This window comes from Aegilops tauschii, chromosome 1, assembly GCF_002575655.3.
Source record: "Aegilops tauschii subsp. strangulata cultivar AL8/78 chromosome 1, Aet v6.0, whole genome shotgun sequence".
Classification (NCBI taxonomy): domain Eukaryota; kingdom Viridiplantae; phylum Streptophyta; class Magnoliopsida; order Poales; family Poaceae; genus Aegilops; species Aegilops tauschii.
The window spans coordinates 435,117,190-435,140,515 of NC_053035.3; the positions used below are offsets into that span (position 1 = coordinate 435,117,190).

The window sequence follows — 23,326 nt, forward strand, 5'->3', positions numbered from 1 at the left end:
CTTGAAGGCGCTCGTTTAATAGAGGCTCAGTGCTTGAAGAATATTATCTTCTAGTGACATGTATTCCATTGTAAGAACAATGTTTATTAAATTATAAAGGCTGCGTTTATACTTTTTCTTGAAAGTATTATGATGCCTCCTGTGCGGCCGTTTATGTATATATGTATATAACCTGAAAGTTTGCAGTCGTCGGCTTCAGCCCCCACGCATATAATGCGGGGGTGTTCGCAAAAAACGGATATTCACACTTGATCCAACGTCTTGGTCCATTAAGGAGGTGATAGCGCAGCGAACGAGACAATCGGACTATATTGCTTTAACACTTTCACTTAGCCATAGGAGTTTGACGGTGGGACTACTATATAGCCCCTCGTACCTCCGCGCTCGTCCGAATACGGGACGCGTACATACATGACCGGGAAACGGCCCTTCGTTAATGCAGAGGAATCCCGAAGATTCCGCTAAGTTATCGAGTGGTTGACCAGTCTCGCGCTTTATCATGACAATTAGTTTTCGGCTTTCTCTATTGAGGTGCTCATCCGGATGAACCAGGGCACAATCGTAGTAGTTCTCCCAGTGCCACCTTAGCCAATAGAGCAGAACGTAAGGTAGCAAAACACGGGAGCCGGGCAAACCCAACATTTGACCAAAGACATGATTCGGAGCTGATGCATATAAGGCCAAACTCGCGACGCCGAACACTCCCTAAGGTATTAGGTCTTTATAACGTATGCCGGGCTAAGCAATGCCCTTGATAATGAACCCCGAGTATCCCGGTACGTGCAATGTTATGACATGGCGAAATGCCAATAACGTTAGCATCCTTCTCGGTTGTACTGAGTATCCAGAGGATGTGAACAACAAGAGACAGTAAAAAAGGTTTACACAGGGTCTTAATCTAAAAAGAAACCTTTGAGCGGGTCCCTGCTGCACGTCTGCGCCCGTGTCTCCGTTGTGCTGTATCCTGGAAGGGTGTAGCACGATTATCATCTGTAAAAGAGAAGAACTTAGGTGAAAGTTGTCGTGCGAAAAATTGGTTATTCTCAATAAACCATTAAAATTCAAGATAAGTAAAGTTGAGCCGAACTAGCCCTGTTTACACGCGGGAAGCCGCTGGTACCGTCTATGGGGGTATAACCATCAAACCAATCTCGGGTTTATCTAAGCTGTTATAGCTAGTAATGCGCCGGACTCGTCTAGCCGTGTCCGCGGTCTTGACGACCGATCATTTATTCTGGTTGGAGGGGCCATTTAGTGTTCGGCTGTTAAAGCCGTCGCACCTTCTTCCGCGCGTAAGGAACGTTCAATATTTCCGCTAATTGTGATGATGCCACGTGGACTGGGCATCTTAAGCTTGAGAGAAGCGTAATGCGGTACTGCATTAAAACGAGCAAAAGCTGCTCTTCCGAGTAGTGCTTGATAGCCACTTCGGAATGGAGCGATGTTGAAGGTTAACTTTTTGCTTCGGAAGTTGTCGGGAGAACCAAATACAAACTCTAGTATTAGAGAGCCCATGCAGTGGGCCTCTAGGCCTGGTATTACTCCCTTGAAGGTAGTATTACTGTGGCTGATTTTTGTGGGGTCTATCCCAATTTTGCGGACTGTGTCCTGATATATCAGATTAAGACTACTTCCGCCGTCCATAAGGACTCGTGTGAGATGGTATCCGTTTATTATTGGGTCTAACATCAAGGCAGCCAATCCTTCGTGCCGGATGCTTGTCAGGTGATCCCTGCGATCAAAAGTGATCGGGCAGGCCAACCAGGGGTTGAACTTAGGGGTGACGGGCTCTACGGCGTGTGTGTCTCGGGGTGCATGTTTGCTTCTCCTCTTCGTCACGTGGATCATGTTCACTATTTTGACCTCTGGTGGGAATTTTTTCTGTCCCCCAGTGCTTTGCTGGCGAGGCTCGTCCTCATCTTCACTTGTTGTCTCCCTCCCCTTGTGTTCGGCGTTTAGCTTACCGGCCTGCTTGAAGACCCAGCATTCTCTGTGGGTGTGATTTGCAGGTTTATCGGGGGTGCCATGAATCTGACATAGTTTATCTAGAATCTTGTTTAGGCTGGACGGTCCATCTCTGCTGCCTTTGAAAGGCTTTTTCCAATGAGCCGGTCGAGAGCCCCTGAATCCGGCGTTTACCGCCGTGCTATCTGGGTTGTCTTCTTTATTTCGACGCTAGCTTTTACTACGTCGTGGTTTTCCATTGCCATCCCAGACTTCGGATGTGCTCGGGTCGCTGGTGCTACTACGGGCTAGCCAGCTATCTTCGCCCGCGCAAAAGCGGGCCATGAGGCCTGTCAGGGCTGCCATTGTTCTCGGTTTTTCTTGGCCGAGGTGTCTGGCGAGCCATTCGTCTCGGACGCTGTGTTTGAAAGCTGCTAAGGTTTCGGCGTCCGGGCATTCAACGATTTGGTTCTTTTTAGTGAGAAATCTGTTCCAAAGCTTTCGGGCTGACTCTCCGGGCTGTTGCATTATATGACTTAAATCGTCTGCATCCGGAGGTCGGACATAGGTCCCTTGAAAATTAGCCCGAAAAGCATCCTCAAGTTCCTCCCACCTTCCAATTGAGTTTTCGGGGAGGCTTTTCAGCCAGTGCCGAGCTGGCCCTTTCAGCTTGAGGGGCAAGTACTTGATGGCGTGGAGATCGTCTCTGCGAGCCATATGGATATGGAGGATAAAGTCCTCAATCCAGACCCCAGGGTCTGTGGTTCCGTCGTACGCCTCTATGTTCACTGGTTTGAATCCTTCTGGAAATTCGTGGTCGAGCACCTCGTCGGTGAAGCATAGGGAGTGTACGGCACGCCTGTATTTGGATGTGTCGTGGCGTTCTGACTGTTGTAGTGTTCGGTTTTGGTTGTGCGCTAGAGCGCGTTTCCTTGATCTGTAGATGGATCTGGTCACGCCGGTCTTCTGATGCAAGTCCTCATGTGAATCGTGTGCTGACCTATGTGCGGCCTTGTTATCCTATCTATCGCGGCCACAAGGTGGTTGATCCGACCGGTCGGCCGTCTTATTTTTTGGCTGTGTGGGCTCTAAGGCCTCATCATCAAATTTGGGCAACAACTTGCGCTTTGGATAGCTCTTTGTGTGGTAACTACCACCATAATTTTCTTCATTGTCGAGCACTTTGTTCCATCTACTGTTGAGCGTATTCTGCGCGGCCTTAAGCCTTTGCTTCTGCTTCTTCAGACTCCTCGCGGTGGCAATAAGCCTTCTGCGGAGGTTCTCTTGTTCCAAGTGCCTTTCCGGGATGATGTGTGCATCTTCGTGCGGACTGTTTTCCTCTCCGGAGGGAGGTTGATGAGCTTTATCCTCGGCGTCGCCGTGTTCGGACAGCACATCCGTACTATGTTTGCCGATTCATCCTGCTCTGCCGCTGGGTCAATGTGGTCGTCGTTTCCTCTGGAGTCGACTGGGGTGTTATTTTCTCTTGCGCTGTTATCGCTGTTTTTGCCGAGGCGGGATTTGGAGCGGCGCCTATGCCGACGCTTTGTTTGCTTCTCGAGCGAGCTATCCTTCGCTGCATCCTTCCGTTCCTCGTCATTGTTTTCTTAGGGTGTATCCACCATGTATATGTCATGTGATGAAGTGGCTGTCCAGCGCCCTGTGGGCGATGGTTCCTGTTCCTCTCCTGCATCGTCGTCCATGCCGTCGATGTCTTCGGAGTCGAAATCGAGCATATCGGTTAAATCGTCGATAGTGGCTACTAAGTGGGTGGTGGGTGGGGAGCGAATTTCTTCGTCGTCCGCATCCCATTCTAGCCGGACACAGTTCGGCCAAGGTTCTCCTGACAAGGAGAGGGACCTTAATGAATTTAGCACATCGCCGAAAGGCGAGTGCTGAAAGATATCCGCGGAGGTAAACTCCGTGATCGGCGCCCAATCAGTTTCGATGGGCGCGAACACAAGCGGCTCGGAGTCCGTGGCCGGGGACGAATCCAATGATTCGTCAACACAGGTCTCGTGGGAGGTGAAGTCAGTATTCGGCTCTGTCGCCGCTGAGAGTGCGGCTTTCGTGGCAGGGTCTATCCACCCGTCCTCCGATGGCGCAATTTGTGCCGAATTAAGGGCCGGAGTAGTTGTGGGCGTGATCTCCCAAACACTGTTCGACGACAGAGCTAAATCATGCTCGTCATGATCGTGCGGTGCACCTGACATGGGCTCGAAACCGTCGAAGATCAAGTCTCCGCGGATGTCGGCAGTGTAGTTCAAGTTTCCAAATCTGACCTGATGGCCAGGGGCGTAGCTTTCGATCTGCTCCAGATGGCCAAGCAAATTGGCCCGCAGTACGAAGCCGCTGAATACGAAGATCTGTTCGGGGAGGAAAACCTCACCCTGGATCGCATCGTTACCGATGATCGAAGGAGCCATCAAGCCTTACGGTGACGGCACAGTGGAACTCTCAATGAAAGCACCAATGTCGGTGTCAAAACCGGCGGATCTCGGGTAGGGGGTCCCGAACTGTGCGTCTAAGGCGGATGGTAACAGGAGGCGGGGGACACAATGTTTACCCAGGTTCGGGCCCTCTCGATGGAGGTAATACCCTACTTCCTACTTGATTGATCTTGATGATATGAGTATTACAAGAGTTGATCTACCACGAGATCGGAGAAGCTAAACCCTAGAAGCTAGCCTATGGTATGATTGTTGTTGTCCTACGGACTAAACCCTCCGGTTTATATAGACACCGGAGGGGGCTAGGGTTACACAGAGTCGGTTACAAGGGAGGAGATCTACATATCCGTATCGCCAAGCTTGCCTTCCACGCCAAGGAGAGTCCCATCCGGACACGGGACGAAGTCCTCTTCATAGTCCAACAGTCCGACTAAAGTATATAGTCCGGCCATCCGAGGACCCCCTATTCCAGGACTCCCTCAACTCCCAATGTGTTGCATGATCGCCACGTGTCCCTCAGATGTGAACCACTAGGGGCACCTGCGTAATTGCGCTGTGCCATCCCTTTCCCTTTAAATACACATCCAATCCCGGTCAAAATCTTTCTTCCACCTCTCCCTCGACAAACCCTAGTGCCATCGCTAGCTCTCGACGACGCCGGCGACGAAGCGCTTAGCTGTCGCGACCTCTCCGACGCCGTCTTCACGCCGGCCGCGGACATCGTCTTCTCCGCCGCCGCCGTAGGTGTCCTCCGTCGCCAAGTTAGGGCACAGAAGATCGAACTGCTCGGCCTCATCTTCCACTCCGTCTAGCAGTTCATCGTGTGGTAAATTAAAACCCTCTTTTTACCGTCTTTTAGATCCTATAGATTCATCCTTTTTACCAAAAGTGGTTTCTGCCTCCACAAATTTGGATCTATCATGTCTGCATCTCATATGATGCCTAGTATATTCACTTATGCTTCACACGTAGTTAGATTCCTCACTTGTACTTATTCTTGGATTCGTACAAATCTGGAACCAACTCTCAACATATAAGTGAATATCTTCGTGCTATGAGGTCAATGCCTTCTAAACTGATTTATCTTCAAAATCTTCTGAGAATGCATATGACCTCTTCCCCTTCCCTCGCATCTCTAATGCTGTCACAGGTACATATCCATGGGAGAATCCCTTGATTCTCATAGTCTGCATTCATTTGCAGAATTCTTACAGCATCACATCAACTCTCCCGAAGCCAGTTCCTGTCTGACCAGCAGACGGAAGCCTTTGACAGTGTTGAAGCCATTCAGTCTGAACCTCATGGCAACAGAGAAGTCTGCAAGGAAGGGTGGCAGACAGCGCCGTGGGAACACATCAAGAGTTTTGCCTCCTGACCTCTATGAGCTATACAAGACAAATCCAGAGGAGGACTACAATCAATGAAAAACCCGAATCCAATGGATTCGAAGATATTGGGCAGAACAATGGTACAAGTACAGGTTCGTGACCCAGGAATATGCTGAGAAGAATGCCATCAAGCGACCTTGGGGAGACATCTTGTACAAAAATCTTCCTCCCAGGTCCAGAGCTAAAGCCATTGAACAAGGCTTCTACCCTTACATGGTCCGTGGACCACAGCCTGTAGATGCCGACCCATCTTCATTGCTATGGTGTCGTGATGACAATCTGTTCAAGCGCAACTTCTAGTTTGCCAAGAACTCGGCCAAAGAAACAAGAAGTCACGGGGATTACACTTCAACCCCGGTCCCTCTGCTCGTCGTGCCGATGGCACACGCGAAGCTGAACCCAATCTTGTTGGGCCCTTCTACAACCTGGAAGGTCTCATCACTCATATTATGGTTCAAGGGACAGCCGTGGATGAACCTACAGACGACGCTGATTCTGACGAAGCACCTGCACCACCGAAGCCTAAGAAGCTGAAGAAACCCAAGGCTTCGAAGCCTTCCACTGCACCAAAAGCTTCACGAGTGAAGCCTCTGGCCACTGCTCCTCCTGCACCAAGTGTGTAGTCTGAAGATCTCTCACGCATCTCCAAGTCTGAGAAGAAGAAAACGAAGCCCATGCACACCACTGGTCCAACTCTGACCCCTGCTGCTGTTCTGAGGAATGAAAACGATGCCATTAATCTGTCAAGTGACGACGATCTTGCTGATGACGCTCTTGAGCAGCTGATACAGAGCAAGCAAGAGGCGGAAATCTTCAATGATTTGCCTCTCTTTGACATGGAAGTATTGAACAACTTCATTGATGAGTGGTTTGATACCCCCAATCTCAGCTTTGATGATCTGCAACTTCCCGTCGGCCTAAGCGTCTCCTTCCATGGAGCCATTGCTCCTGAGCTGGCTCTTGCTCAGAAAATTGTTGAGCTGAAGCACAAGATTGATTATGAAAAGGCTCAGTTCAAGAAGCATGTGGCCAAGCTCAGCGTAACAGACGTCCAGAACTTAAAGGTCATGCTACATGAGCTAAAGGAAGCGTTTCACAAGAAACGTGAAGAAGCCAAAGGTTCTCGAGAGCGCATGGAGCTTCTGGCTGCAAAGTGTGTTCAAGCTTAAAATGAAGCTGAGAAGCGCAAGGCACTTGGGCGTCCTGGCATCGACCCTAAGATGGCTGCCAAGTAGAAGAAAAAGCCTGTTGTGGACCAAGCTGAACCATCCAGGCGGGAAGAACCTCGCATTGTCTTCCCCGCTAGTATGACAGGCGTGAAGCCTAAGGTCCCCACAGTGGCTTCGGAGCTTCAGAAGACTAGGGCAGCTGAAGCCAAAGCTAGAAAGCGCAAGACCAAGAACACCACTGATGATGCTCCACCCACCAAGAAGCACAAGACCAAGAAGAGAGATCGGGCTGCTCCCACAGAGCCCCTTGTCGTCGAGCAATTTCTGTTGCTCGTCCCGAATCTGCACAACAAGAACGTCGAATGATAGTTCATGAGCCTGCTTCCCTGGAGGCTCCAGAAGCTGAAGACATTCTAGCAGTTGACCCCACTGCAGCTGAAGACATTGGTCATCAAGACAATGTTGAAGATGATGAACTCCTTCCTCAGATCGAGCACAATGTGGTATCATTGCCTGTTCTCACGAACAGCGAACTCATCAGCATTGGTCGTCCATTGACGCGAATTGCTCAGGATGACTCATGGGCTGATCACCCACAAGACTCCCCCCGTCAAGCAGAAACACCAGTTACTCCCCCAACTCAAGTCGCCACTCCGATGATTGAAGATGAAGACTTTGTGGCCCAACCAACTCCATCTCCACAAGCGTCGCCAGCGTTCCGCAGGCTTCGCAAAGGACCAAGGCCACATGTCACTTTGTCAAGTGTTCCAGAAGGAGAAGAGCGCCAATCGGTGTCACGCCAAGTCTTTCCTGAAGCCTCTCCAACTGTGAACAACCCCGAGACTGAAGCCAACATGGCTGAAGATATTCCGGCTGCATCAACCGGTGACCAAGAAGAACCAAGAGGAGAAGAAGAACGTGTTGCTACACCCCCAACCAACCAAGTTGTTCTCGAGGAGAACGTGTCCGACCCTCCAGCTACTCGAGTGGAGGTTAACAACATTGAGGCGACCACCAACACCAACACTGAAGCCAATGACGTTGTCATGGCTGAAGCTAATGTGGCGCCTGAAGTCAATGTGGTGCCCGAAGTGATTGCACCTGAAGTCAATGTTGCACCTGATGCAAATCTGCAGCCTGAAGTCACTGCCACTACCACTGCCACTGCTCCTATACCACCTCCCAGGCCATATAAGATTGAGCAAGCATACAACTATGGTCAGCTGGTCACTGTCAGATGGCCTATTCTGGTTCCTCCACCTGCTACTGGTTCACAATTTGATTATCATGTTGAGCACAGGCCTCAGGTCCAGAAGCCAAAGCCAAGATTGCCCAGGTTTCCAGGTACTGCCACTTCACCAGGGTCCTTCAATGCAAATGGATTCATTGCACACAACACTTTCTTTGATAGCACCAAGAACCCCTATTCCAAGCCAAGGATTTCATTAGATCGGTTCTGGAGCTATCAGCAGCGCAGTTATTATTCTTGTGTTCTTTATGATCAAGGGCGCATCTTCCCTCATATGCGTCTTGACTGTGAAGCCATTGCTGGACTGCCATGCCTTGAAGAAGCCCTTGACTGCTTCCGTGATGCTGGATTGCTGAATTTTGTGACTGATAAGGAGCATTGGAATGAAGAGCTTCTGCTGCAATTCTATGCCACCCTCCACATTCCCGGCTAAAACAGGGATCCGAAGACATGGATCCTTGAGTGGATCACAGGCAACGTACACCATGAAGCTAAAGCTTTTGACATTATTGAGCTCACTGGTCTGCCCACTCTAGGTGAACTATATGAACCTGGTTGTCAGCTTCACCGCAATGCTTTGGAGAGCATCTTTCAGAAACCAGAGCCCAACATGAGCCAAATGCTGAGCATGATGAAGCCTTTGCCACATGACGCTGATTACCCAAAGGAGTTCTTTGTCGAAGACCTAGAGTATCTGCCCTGCACTATTTATCATATTGTCAGGCGAACTCTATGGCCTGTCAAAGGAAATTCTTCAGCAGCAAAACTTGAAGGAGCAATGAAGACTTTGGTCTTTTATATGTTCAACGGCATTAGCTTCAATGCTCAAGACTTCTTTATCGGGCAGTTGGCTGCATCAGGCTCTGATCTCTTTGGACGCAAGTTCTACACTCCATGGGTTATGCGCCTCATCAAGCTACATTCAGCTGTCAACTATCAGCCCTGTGCTCGCAACCATCTGATCTTTCTGCGAGAGGTTGATATGTCAGTTGAAGCCATATACCCAGAGCCTGCCAAGGAGCCTGTTTGTCTTCACAATGCTGATCACCAAAGCTTCACGCAACCCATTGAAGGAGCCCAGGCAGTCACTCGTGTTTATCCTTTGGCTGGCAATACACGCTTACCTCACCGTGCTCAAACTGAAGCCACTGACAGCACTATTGCTCAAAGGCCTTGGAAGCGATCTCGTGTTCTCAATGACCGAGAACTTCTCGTTGCCCTGCATCAAAAACAGGATAAACATCACGACTGGTTGAAGCGGCAGATGCAAAGCCTCTTGGTGGACGTCAATCGCATTCACAATCTTGCCACCAAGAATGCCTTTGTCATCATGAAACCTGTCGGAGGTCTTGGAAGAGTTTGACATTGCTGAGTCCTGAAGCGGATCTTCAAGACGATGGCTTCACTGAAAGATTCAAGTTTGACTCTACTCCTCCAAGGAATGATGTCTTGCATCGAACTCCGTCTCTTGAAGACTCTGATTATTCCTCCTCAGCTGCAACGGTGAATGCCAGAGTGATAGATGATCAAGATGATGCTACTTCACCACCTCCAACTTCAGTGCGTATCGACACTGCACCAAGTTCTTCTGCACCGCCAAACCTCGAGGCCGACCCTGCATCTTCTCCTACTCCTTCTGGGAACGAGTAGAGGCTCTATGCACTACAAAAAAAGACACATCCATGACATTTTGGGCCGAACGAATTTTTTTTTGTCATACATATGACACTTCTATGATGATAATTGTGACAAAACCCGGTATCATCATAGATGTGGTGGGCTCCTACTTCTATGACAAAAAATCATGACAGAAAATGGGCTTTTCGTCCGGGGCGGGCCGGAGACGCAGCTGCATGACATTCTTTGGGCCGTCCATGATGGAAAAAACCGTGGTAGAAGCGAGGGCGAGGAAAATTTCGGGGAGTTCCCGGTTACGGTGGGAGGTCGGGGGCCGAGCGATGCGCGTTTCTCTCGTACACGTACGCGCGTGTGTGCAAGGCGTTGGCTCTAACTGAACCCGAGCAAGGCGTTGGGCTCTAACTGAACCCGAGCGAGGCGTTGGGCTCTAACTAAACCCGAGCGATTGAACTGCAGGCTATGCGTTACTGAACCCGAGCGATCGATCGATGGCTATTAACTGAACCCGATCGAGCGATTCCTTCGCTACTGCTACTAACTGAAGCCGATCGATGCTACCTCTGGGATGCACAGTGAGCGTTGGGGGGGGGGGTTTGGATGAATAGTGAGTGGTGGCGTTGCCTCTGGATGAACAGGACCCCGTGGTGTGGTGGAGGGCTGGATGAACAGTAGACGGTGGAGGGGTGCCTGTGGAGGGGTGGTTGAACAGGACCCCGTGGTGTGGAGGGCTGGATGAACAGTAGACGGTGGAGGGGTGCCCGTGGAGGGGTGGTTGAACAGTAGCCGGTGGAGTAGCGTGCGGTGGAGGCTGGATGAACAGGAGCCCGTGGAGGCTGGAGGAGGTCGACGGTGGAGATGAACAGTATCCCATGGAGTCCTGTTTTGCGGTACGCCACACCCCTCCCGATGAACAGGACCCCCGTTTCGATCGTAGGAGGTCCGTTTCGTCCGTTTTGCGGTACGCCACACCCCTCCCGATCAACAGGACCCCCGTTTCGACCGTAGGAGGTCCGTTTCGTCCGTTTTGCGGTACGCCACACCCCTCCCGATCAACAGGACCCCGTTTCGATCGTAGGAGGTCCGTTTCCTCCATTTTGCGGTACGCCACACCCCTCCCGATCAACAGGACCCCATTCCGAACGTAGGAGGTCCGTTTCCTTCGTTGTGCGGTACGCCAGGCCTCGTTTCCATCGCCTGTTCTGTCCAAGCCCTCCCGATAAACACGACCACACATTCCGTTCCGACCCAGCCGGTTGGCTCCCACGCGTTCCGTTGCCTCCCGATGAACATGACGCATTCCGTTGCCTCCCCATGAACACGACGCATTCCGTTGCCACCCCATGAACACGACGACGATGCTGTTTCTCCGATTCGACCCAGCCATGTCAACGAGCCCTCGCCGTACGTATGCACGAGTAGGCGTTTGAGACACCGCCCGTATGTACACATACGTGGCCGTATTTTCTTTCTTGCACCCTGGCCGCTGTACGTACGTGTACATGCTACGTGCGCGCCTCTACTACGACACGTGCGCGCCTCTACATCCTCCAGTATATATGTACGTACACGTTTGCGACCAGAATGACAACGCTACGTACGCTTCGACCAGGTGGGTCCCGACTGTCAGGCACTTCCTTGCGTGCGAAGATGTAGCTGGTGGGTCCCAGCAGTTAGGGGGGCGAATCGTTTTGTTTTTTTTGCCCGGGTGCACTTCCTTGCGTGCGAAGGTGTAGCTGGTGGGACCCAGCAGTCAGGGGGGAAACGTTTTTTTCGTGAAATACGGTGGCCCGTCTGGTGGGTCCCCGCTGTCAGGTGGAGGAATAATTATTTTGTGCGTAATAAGGAGGCACTTCCTTGCTGCGGCCGTGGACCCAGCTGTCAGCGTCTCCACGCACAGTACTCTTCTGATGGAAGTCGGTCATTGACCACATTGACCACGCCACGCCGAGAGCACCACGGCGGTGGGCGACGGCGAGGCCTAGGAAGGGGACGACACGGAGGCAGGGAAGACTCGGCAGTTGTTTCCCACGCGGAGGGGAGTACGACTATACGAGGGTTTACTGGTCCGTCTGCCATCGCCGGAGAATAACAGCAGGTGTGGGTGAGTAGAGGGATGGCTAGGCCAGCGATGGGAGTACGGTGGGGCGGTGAGGCCTGCGCGGCAGCACAGCCGGCCACAGGGAGGAGGGAGCAGGCAGTCCCGCCGGCGCTTGTTTGAGCGGCTGGAGCAGGAAGAGCAGATATTGAAGAAGCACGACGGCCGTTGGATGGACATCCAACAGTCAGTGCTTGTGCGTCAACCTTTTTTTAGGAAAGCCTCAAATCTATGGAAAACAGTATACAGCCCATCTGCCATTACTTCTAATAATTTATAGCCCATTTGCTAATTCTTAAGGTTTTTTTGGAGCCCATATTCTTTTTGTTAGCATTACAGCCCATTTCTCATTAATGATGGGCCATTTTCTCGGCCAGCCGAATGAAAGCTCTCCTCGTCTTGAAAGATTTGCAGCCCAACAGGCCTGACAAAGCGACTTACTTGGCAAATCACAAAAAACTAGGCTGTGGCCATGGACCCAGCTGTCAGCCTCTCCACGGACAGTACTCTTTCGATGGAAGTCGTTCCTTGACCACGTTGACCATGCTGCGTGGAGAGCACCACGGCGGTGGACGACGACGAGGCCTAGGAAGGGGACGACGCGGAGCCGGGGAAGACGCGGCAGTGGAAGCCCGCGCGGAGAGGAGTACGAGGGTTCATTGGTTCGGCTGCGGTGTGAGGCTGCCGTCGCCGCAGGGCCTGGCCAGCGGTGGGAATAGTAGGGGGCGGTGAGGCCTCTGCGGCAGCACAGCCGGCCACGGGAGGCAGGAGCATGCGGCACGACCGGCGCTGCTTTGGGCGGCTGGAGCAAGAAGACCAGAGGTTGAAGAAGCACTACGGCCGTTGGATGGACATCGTACGGTCACTGGAGCTAGAATCGTTCATATTGACTAAGTTGACAAAGCCCTTCGTCCCCGTCAACTTAGTAGGCCCACAAGTCAGCCTCCCACCAAGGTGGGTCCCAGCTAGTCGGGGGAGTAGTCATTTTTTTGTGCGTAATAAGGAGGCACTTCCGGTGGGTCCGAGCTGACAGCGGGGGGAACGTTTTTTCGCGAAATACGGTGGCCCGTCCGGTGGGTCCCAGCAGTCAGGGGGAAACGATTTTTTCGCAAAATACTGGTGGCCCGTCTGGTGGGTCCCCGCTGTCAGGTGGAGGAATAATTATTTTCCGCATAATAAGGAGGCACTTCCTTGCGGCTGCCGTGGACCCAGCTGTCAGCCTCTCCACGTACAGTACTCTTCCGATGGAAGTTGGTTGTTGACCACATTGACCACGCCGCGCCGAGAGCAGCACGGCGGTGGACGACGGCGAGGCCTAGGAAGGGGACGACGCGGAGTCGGGCAAGACGCGGCAGTGGATGCCCACGCGGAGAGGAGTACGAGCGTTCACTAGTTCGCTGCGGTGTGAGGCTGCCATCGCCGCAGAATAACAGGGGGTGTGGGTGAGTGGAGGGATGGCCTGGCCAGCGGTGGGAGTAGTAGGGGGCGGTGAGGCCTCCGCGGCAGCACAGCCGGCCACGGGAGGCAGGAGCAGGCGGCACGACCGGCGCTGCTTTGGGCGGCTGGAGCAAGAAGACCAAAGGTTGAAGAAGCATGACGGCCGTTGGATGGACGTCGTACGGTCACTGCAGCTAGAATCGTTTACATTGACTAAGTTGACAAAGCCCTTGGTACGTCAACTTTTTTTGAATGCATACAGATCAGCTTAGTAGGCCCACAGGTCAGCTTCCAAAACGGTGCGCCCCAGATGTGAGGGGGAGGAATCATTTTTTGGGCGGGTCAAGCTAGAATATCCGAGATTGAAGAAGAAGCACGGCATCCGTTGGATGGACATCCAACGGCCACTGCTGCTAGAACCGTGTGTTGACTATAAGTTGACAAAGCCTTGCATACGCGTCAACTCTGTTTTTTTAGGGGACGCGTCAACTTAGTAAGGCCAGAAGTGTGTTGCAGAGAACTTATAGCACATTTGAGATTGGTAAGAATGTGTAGCCTATTTTTGAATTCTAATGGAATTTACTACAGCCCATTTACAGTTTGTTAAAAGTACAGCCCATTTCAACCAACCGTTCAAAACAGAATTCAATAAAATTTCCCACATTTTGATGGGATCCGAAATATTTTTATCCCGAAATTTCTAGTCAGATTATATACAATTTCAATATAAATTTATATTACGTAAAAATACAATGAAACATTGCGCTCGCAACAATTAATGAAATTAAAATTTTCAATATCCAAAAATAATATTTTATAAAGTAATCACGTGTTTGGTGCATTTTTTTATAGTTACTGCCCAGTTTTTATAATTACAACCCATTTATTATTTCTTAAAGCCCATTTTCTTGTTAAGCCTAATGCATCCCTCCTAGGAAAGATTTGCAGCCCAGCGGGGCGGAGAATAACAACTTGACCTTGCCTGGGTATTCCTAAAAAAAGTATAGCTGGGCTAGCCATTTTCAGCTTGAAAAAAAATTAATATCTGGGCTGGATATCTGGCCTAGGCTAGACGGGCCACAGCCCGCCCAGTTAATACCTGCAGCGATGTTTTTGTTGTTGTTCAGAGGAGAAAAATTAATATCTTGGCTAAACATCGAAAAACTCTGCAGTGCTCACACCTCAAAAACACAAATACTGCTCGAGCTGCTTGGTCCCAGCTGTCGGCCGTTTCTTGTGCAATTGTCTCGTTTATTGACTACTACATAGGTTGACAATGGTGTGGGACCGTGATGTCAGGAAACCAGGAGGGAGCAAAATAAATTATACTATATATATATAATAAGGAGGCACTTGCGTATGTGAGGCTATGGACCTGGTGGGTCCCCATTGTTATCCTCTCCAAGTAAAGTCATCTCCTCGCCCGCGCGCGCTTTCCGCCCGAAACAGTCAGCGCCGCCCACCCCGCTTCCCGGTGCAGGCGATTGCTCCGCCTTCAAACGACACAAGTGTCGTTCATCCGTCCATCTGCCGCCCACATTAATGATACGCGGTTGCCGAGGCGGCTACTCCGGCGCCACACGTCCGTCCCTCCGCCCGCCCACCATTGCTATATAAACTGCTGCGCCGGCCATAGCCGCAGTCATCCGCATCCGTTCCCTTTCTCCTGTCCACACCATTACTGCCCACCATGGCTTCCTCGTGCTCCAGCACTATTCGGGACGGGCGGACGACGGACCACAAGGAGATGGCAGCCATTGCTGCCGACCGGCTGGCCGGCAGGCAGCCGGAGGATGACAACGTCCCAATGGAGAACATGGTAGTCGATGATCCGGCGCCAACCCCCTCCTCCGCGCCATCCTCGCCGGTGCATTGCACTATGACCATCGGCGAGGCCCGTGCCCAATATATGGACAGGGTGAGGCAGATGCGTGAGGAGCAGTTCCGGGAGACGCAGGCCAACGCCGCCTACAACCACCATCTCCTCCAGGAGCACCTGCAGGCGGAGGAGCAGATCGCCGCGGAGCGGGCGGAGCAGGAGGCGCTGCTCGACTCGTACCGCTCCGCCCGCAAGGCCCGCCTCGAGCGCTGGCGGTACCGCATGCGGGTGGCGGAGGCTGCGGCCGCCTACAAAGAGGCTAGTAAAGAGGGCGATGAAGCGGGCGAGGCGCTGTTTGGCGAGACTGAGGACGAGGCAGAGGACAATGCCAGCTCTGATGAGTCCCCGCTCCGCTGGCGTCAACGAGGCCCTACTCCGCCGAGGCCCCGCGGCACCAACAACGAGGCAGAGGACACCGCCGGCTCTGCCGAGGCCCCGCCCTGCCAACAACGAGGCAGAGGACATCGCCGGCTCAGCCGAGGCCCCACCCTGCCGGCAACGTGGGGGAGGATTTCCACCGCTCCGCTGAGGCGCCGCCCGTCAGCAACGAGATAGAGGACATCGCCGGCTCCGCCGAGGCCCCGCCCCGCTGCCAACGAGGCCGCGCCACACAGAAAACGAGGAAGAGTAGAACACGGTAGGTTGCCACTGCTCGGGTCCAAGTAAGGCCACAGCTGCTACCCTCCGGTTGAAGCCAAGCTAGGCGGGTTGACCATTGACGGCCGGTTAGCTTCTTGGTGGTGACGTGGAGTCGGAGAGCTGCGCTGGAGAAGAACGCTGCTTCTACTTAACTGCTGGTGCAGTTGGCTGACTGACACATGGGCCCAACAGGCCACATGTCAGTTACGCAACTGCACCTGCAGTTAAGTCACTAAAGCTTCTGTTCGGCTCAGCGGGACACAGGTGGGTAGCTTCGGTTAATTAATTATACCTCCAGCGCACCCCTTTTTAGTTGAAGAATGTATGAAATGTAATGAAATACGACATGTTTATATGAAATCCGACCGTGTATGAATGAATTTATTTCGATTAGTTCGAATTCCTGTATCACTGGCATTGGATGAAGATGCAAAACAATACGTACTAGCATTATTCCCAGGGTGACCACCTCGTTTGCAGCAGTTTCACATGTAGTCCCTCCGGTCCTTTCTAGTCTGCATACAAGTTTTGTCTGCAGTCAAAGTATCTCTACTTTGACCAATCTTATACAGAAAAGTATGCACTTTCACAATGTGCGAAGTAAAAAGGAACAGAAGGAGTACAAAGAGTTTGAGCAGCTTTTTAGCGTTTCTGTACATTGCAATCAAACACACAGGCCTGGCAATTCATATAGAACATTCAAAACAATCGATGATTATGCATCTCAGCTACTCACATGTCAGAGGCAATATTTACTTCACAACTAAAGAAAAAAGAAAAAATTGATCGACGCTGCTGACAGCAAAGGGCGTCCCATTCGAAAATATCAAACGCATGTCTTGCTAAAATCAATGAGCAAAATTTGACAAGGTTGTCCCATTCCAAAATATCAAATGCCTACGATTGTGGAATGGGCAGCGTTTGCCATCAGTTCGGACATTTACATGGCACCTCGTGCTAAATAAACCAGCTGTTCTTTTTGTGCAGTTCCACCAAAATCAACCAAATTCGCGCGTAGCTTGTATGATTTCGCCCTTATATGTTGCAACGCCTTGAACTTATTGGCACCTCCTTTCTTGTGGTGGAAATGAATGATTCGATGTATTCATGAACATTTTGTGCAGTTCGCATTGAAATCAAGCTGAGCACCCCTGTTTGCATAAATACAAAAAAGTGATTAGTATAAAGCAAACTGTACTATGAATTGACAGTTTCAACATGCACATACATGGTCCATGTAGAGCACACTTTTAGAAAAATGGAACTCACCAGAAAGAATCCTAGAACAACATTGTACTCGTGCATCACAGCAAAAAAATGGAGATTTGTCAGTCCTTCTGAGCTGAAGTTAGTTTGGTCTTGTGGGGAGTAATGTAACCATCCTTCAACTGCTCCTTGTGAAATATCCTTATCTTACCTCAATGGTATATTACGGTGCACATACAGATTGGAAGTCTTGTCTCCATTTGTGCAGTTCACTAAAATCAAGCAACATTATCGTACAAGTAGCACAACATATGAAAGCACACTGCAGAATCATGTGAAAGAAGGCTAGTACTGACCTCTCATGATGCGGAATTCAAACAACTCACAAGAAGAAGATCTTAACCAAATTCGCCTTAACGGATAGGCAGTAAGATCTCCTCTTGTGCAGTTCCACTAAGATCAAGCAATCAAGCAACGTTGTCGGTGCGACATTTTGGTTGAACTGCACAAAACACTCTTAAAACAAAAGTGTTTTGTGCAGTGCAACAAAAGGTCACAATGGCAACGAGGTGAAGTAGATAACCCTGTTTACAGAGAGGTGCAAAGGAAACAATTAGTGGTCAATAACGGTGGATGACACAGAAGCCAACAAAAAGAAGCATCTACCTTATCTAAATGGGAAAGAAAGCAAGACAGTAGCATTTCTCAAACGGTGGCATTGATTAATATTAACATAGAGATTATATTAACAATAAAATTCGTTAAACATGTAATTTGCTTTTAACTGTGGCATTGCATCAATTTTACAGCGGCATTATTAGAGGGTGTTTGTTTACAGGGACATTTTGGTGTAGGGACTAAAAAAACTCCGTGTCAGTCCCATCTAAACCAAACAGGAGGGACTTTTAGGGACTAAAAGTGGGCATTTGGGACTAAAGAAAGAAGACCCCGAGGGAGTCTTTTTGGGACTTTTTCCAATAGTTGCCCCTGCCACGCATCGCACCTTGTTTCTATTACAACATTACTAGGGGTAACATGGTCTTTTAGCATGTCATTTAATAACCTCTAGTCCATGTTTAGTCCCTGGAACCAAGCAGGTAGGGACTAGGGAGTTTTTAACCAAACAGGGCCTTAGATTAACAACAACTAATGAGTTGCACGAGACAGTGGATGCACCAGCACCATGTGCATCTACCGATGTACTGTGGTCATGCACAGTCTGTTGCAACAAAGAACAAACAACCAAGGAGCATATTTGTGTTGGTCCCAGTTTTGTTATCTTTAGACACCTTTCCCTATGTGAGCGCAGCAAATCTAGTCCTGCTCAAACTCTACAGCCTTGTCCCTTCCTTTCCTTTTTGAACTAGTACTTTCGCCCCTTCCTTTCCTCTTTGAACCACGTCCTAGATTTATGCGATACAACTTTCCCCACTACTTTCCCCCATTCCTTTCCTCTTTGAACCACGTCCTAGATTCATGCTATACAACTTTCCCCCTTCATTTCCTCTTTGAACCACGTCCTAGATTCGTGCTATATACAACTTTTCCCACTACTTTCCCCCACTCCTTTCCTCTTTGAACCACGTCCTAGATTCATGGTATACATGCAGCTAGAGCAATGCATGTGGAGTAAGTAAATTATACCTTAAGGTACTTGGGGCGTGGTTCGGTGGGCGACGGGACGGCGGCGAAGAAGAAGGGGTCGGAGGCCCTCCCGCGCCGCCGCTGGGTGGAAAGTGAACAGCTGCACCAGTAGTCCTTCGCCGACGGCGACAACGTTAAGCCTCCTTCCCTTCTCGGCGGACGGATCCTGCCGGCTCTTTGAGCATTGAGGGGAGAGAGAGGCCAACGAAGTCTTGTTTAGATCTGGAGAGGGCGAGAGATTGTGAAGAGAGCAACTACAAGCGCTGAGGCTCCAGCGGGAGAGGGCGAGAGAGTGTGAAGAGAGCAACTACAAGCGCTGAGGCTCTAGCGTGTATATATATACTGGAGAGAGAGTGTGAAGCGTGCAAACCCTAGAAAACATTTTGACCAGTCAAAGAATCCTCCTGGCACAAATTATTCTCAAGTGTAGTTATCGAACCCGAGACCTCAAGTTTGATGAGCGAACAGGCTAACCAGCTACACAACCCTCCCGTTATGTTCAATGAGAGAAATATAACCTTTTATACATTCCTGCATTCGTGTGACAAGCATGCCGTGTTTTTTTGTGTGTGTGGGAGTCATTGGGATTTCAATCATAATCGTGTCATGTGGCTTTGGTGGTAAGACTATCCACAGTGGTGCAGAAATAATGCAACCTTTGTCACCTTACCTCTCTCCACGTAGTACGTTGCATCCCACCAGTCAGAGGGTGAAACAAACAAATTAATAAGAAAAATTAAAAGCGCTAGCGGTGTATCTTACCTCACACATCTCGCTACTGCTCGAGAATACTGTCCAATTGATCCCTCTGTTCGCTCACGTACTATTTTAAGTGAATCCTTATTATAACATGCACACAAATGTTGGGCACTTGTATTTGACTTAAGTCAGTGTGCCACCGTATCTCGTATACTTAGTACTCCCTCCGTCTAGGTGTAATAAGTCACGTTAGAAGGTGCAACGGGACCAAGGTGCGTGCGTGCGTGTGTGTGTGTGTGTGTGTTTAACAGCATGTGTGTGTTAGAGAGAGCGACAGATCGACCTACTCCTACAGAGAGATGTTGTGTAGTGTACGATTTTAGCCGCGAGAGTCGGTGCATCCTCTCGTTTCCGGGCGTGTCCGGTAGGGACATGCGGATAGCTGCCACGCCCGCTCCTGACCAGCCTGGCCCACCCAAAGCCCCTCCATCGCCCGCGCGCGCTTCCCGCCCGAAACGGTCAGCACCGCTCCAAAGAATCAGTGTCGCATTCATGCCCGGGCAGAGAGGACGCGACCTCCAACTGGTGCAAGAGTGATGGTTGCTTCGTCCGTCCAACTTACTGCTGGGTCTATGTGATTTGACGGCTCATTGGTCTTTATTACTGAGGTGGTAGGACTGCTGGATGTCCCATGCTTTCAGCGAAAGGAGGTACTACTACTAGATTACAATTTTCTCCATTCTTACATCGGAGGCGTGCAAGAGCAGTGAAAACACGCAGGCTCAGTGATTACATGGCCCACCTCACACTATCACCGTGCGACACCTAACTCTTTACATAGTGCTCCCTCCGTTCCTAAATATTACTAGATGAGTCCCCGCGCGTTGCCGCTTAACAGCGGTATATCTCTCTGCGCAAAATTATCGATTTCATAGAACTAAAAAAAAACTCACCGGCAACTGCCCACGTCGCGGCAGTGAGCAAGGGACGAAGGCAACCTCACCGGCTTTGTGAGAGAGAACGGCGGGGACCCCTGATCGGGACGTGCCGACAGTGGGTTTTCGCCGTCGGCGACGGCCACCGCATCTACACTAAGCATCCACCCCTTTCCCAAGCGGACGTGATCCGCCGGGATGTTAGAGATGTGGCCACAGTCGTTTTGTGCGAGAGAGTGTGAAGAGAGCAACCCCAGCAAGCAACCGTGTAGGCTGGCCCGTCCTGACTATGTATATAGTGGAGCGGTTTCCTTTTCTCTCCATATGAACCTATCATATTGCGTACGTGCCACTAAAGAAAAAAAAACTTTATTTATAAATGACGCGGCACCTACTACTCGTTCTCCTATAACCTTGAGCTTGGCAGCTCCAAAATATTAACCTTGCGATTGGCTCTTCGCCTCTTCGGGGAGTCGAGCAATAATGGTAGTGCAGTATATATCGTTCTGGCTATATGAGACCGAATGAATTGCTGCACGTCCACCACGTGGGAGAGGGTCGAGGGGCGAGGGAGAGTGCTACATATGGAGCAAAATGAGTGAATATACACTCTAAAATACGTCTATATACATCAGTGTTTGGAGTATGTACTAGTAGTTCATATTGAAATCTACTAAAGGACATATATATTCCAAAAAATATGATATAATCTCTATAACCAAGGTAGTAGGGACGAGGAGTAAACGGAGGGAGTAGTAAATTTTTCTCCTCGTCCTGCGAGCCACCGCGCGCATGGGCGAGGGAGCGGGCGTAAGGCGGAGCAAGCTTCACCTCATCCTGCGAGCCACCGCGCCCGTGGGCGGGGGCGACGGCGTACTAAGCAAGCTTCTCCTCGTTCTGCGAGTTGACGGGACACATCAAAAGTACTCCAGTGTATAGAGCCTTGCCTCTAAGGTAGGCCCCACATGGTTTGCCTCTTTTTTAACATAACACGTCAAGTCGCAATTTGTTTGTTCACCCGTGGTAGACGATCCTCCCTCCACCAAGTGGACAACCAGTACATGTGCCAAATTACCACGTGGGCTGCCTTTTTCGTACAGAAATGAGCTCCACCATGTACCGTGGGGGTGTGGTTGGGAAAGAGACGGGAGTACGTGCGCCGTGCATGCACCTCTTCTCTCCGTGCACGTCCCCCACCTACGTGGGTGTGTGTGAGAGATACAAACCGTGTTCGTGAGTGTTTTTTGTTTTGGGGTGGGGGTGGGGTGGGGGGTTGCTTTCGTGAATTATTTGTGGGAATATGTGTCGATGACATCTCAAACAAAATTTTGCATGCAATGTGTGTGAAATGGAGGCCTATCCATATCATACATAGAGGGTCGGGCAATCCACGAGAAGAGAGGGAGGGGTCATAGCTATCGATAGAGTTGAAGAGAGGATCAAGTGGGTGGGTGCGAGATCGATGAAGAGAGCCATCGAAATTGTGTGTGTGTGCAAGTCAAAGATATAGGGCGACTGGCCTACCGGAACGTTAGAGGGCACATGTCAAGTTTGTGTGTGGCAGGGAGACATGACTAGAGCGCTCGATTTATCGGTGTGTGTGTGGGGGGGAGGGGGTGGGGGGAGGGGTAGGCAGAGGCCTAACTATAGAGGTAGAACGACTCGTATATGTGTTGAGAAGGAGAGACCCAGCTATGTCTTGAGGGAGATCGGTCAACATCCATACATAACTGAAGGACGGGAAATATGATGGGACAGAGAGAGAGAGAGGAGAGAGAGAGAGGAGAGAGAGAGGGAGGGAGAGGGGTAGAGTTTTGGATGGGTGATGGAGTTGCTTCTCGAAGATGGTGGGAGAGGCCTACTAGACAAACTGAGGGTGGAACAACAATGTTATCAATAAGAGTGGGGATGTGTTTCTGTGTGTGCCTGTGCGTGATAGATCTGTCGGGACGCATCCATGGATGATGAAGGGGAACCATGTGTTTGGTAAGAAAACCTAACTAGATCGGTAGATCAATTGTTGTTTGTCGGAGGAAGGGAGAGACACAACTAATGAGGTAGATCGATTGACGTGTGGGTAAAAACGAGTTATAAGGACCTAGCTAGCTATATGTATAGCGAGAGATCGGTCGGTGTACGTCCATTTGTTAGAGGAAAATAAGGCCCAGCGAGACAGATAGAGAGAGAGAGAGAGAATGGAGCTAGGAGGTGGTGCGAGAGGCCCAACTACTAGCTAGATAGGGGGAGGAGTGTGCGGTTGTGAGATCGATGAAAAGAGGGGCGAGAGTTTACACGTGTGTCTGACCGTATGAGAGACACGAGGCAAGGACACATAAAGGAGGAGATTGAAGGTGTGTGTATATGTTGTAGGCAGGCATCGCTGGAGAGGTTTATCGATCGGTGTGTGTCGGAAAGGAGTTGTGTAGACTCTGGGAGAACGACCTAAAGAAAAAAATGAATGTGCCCAGTGGATAGAATGCCGAGGGAGGGGGAGGGCGAGGAGGGCGTGTGCATGCATGAGAGAAAGTTAGTGTTAGCTACAAAGGTTAGAGGATTGTGTGGGTGTAAGAGACTAACAAAGATCATAATTTGATATGAAAGCGGATTCATATATTTGAATAGGAGATCATAGTGTTTTAAACATTGCATGCATGAATATAGCGGTGATACACGTGCTGTGCACATGTTATACCATAATGTGATAATGCATGGCGTTTGCAACTCACAGCTAAATGCCGAACAATCTAAACCATAGTATACATCAAACAATCTCACATTTTATTTGAATTTGTGATAATGTGTGGCGTTTGCAGCTTACAACTAAATTTCGAACAATCTAAACAATACTATATATCGAACATTCTCACATTTTATTTGAATTTGTGGTAATGTGTGGTGTTTGCAACTCACATCTAAATACTTGTAGGCGTAGGGGGCGGGGCACCATACATAAT

General features: G+C 50.3%; 1 protein-coding gene across 1 annotated transcript; it reads right to left on the reverse strand.

Annotated features, from left to right (window-relative positions):
• Positions 1 to 1,161: 1,161 nt before the first annotated feature.
• On the reverse strand, positions 1,162 to 4,157 carry LOC120968427 (uncharacterized). Its single transcript, XM_040395196.2, has 3 exons — positions 3,865 to 4,157; positions 1,310 to 1,822; positions 1,162 to 1,219 (listed from the first exon to the last, which is right to left on the reverse strand). The coding sequence occupies exons 1-3, from the start codon at positions 4,155 to 4,157 to the stop codon at positions 1,162 to 1,164; spliced, it is 864 nt and encodes a 287-aa protein (XP_040251130.2).
• Positions 4,158 to 23,326: the final 19,169 nt, after the last annotated feature.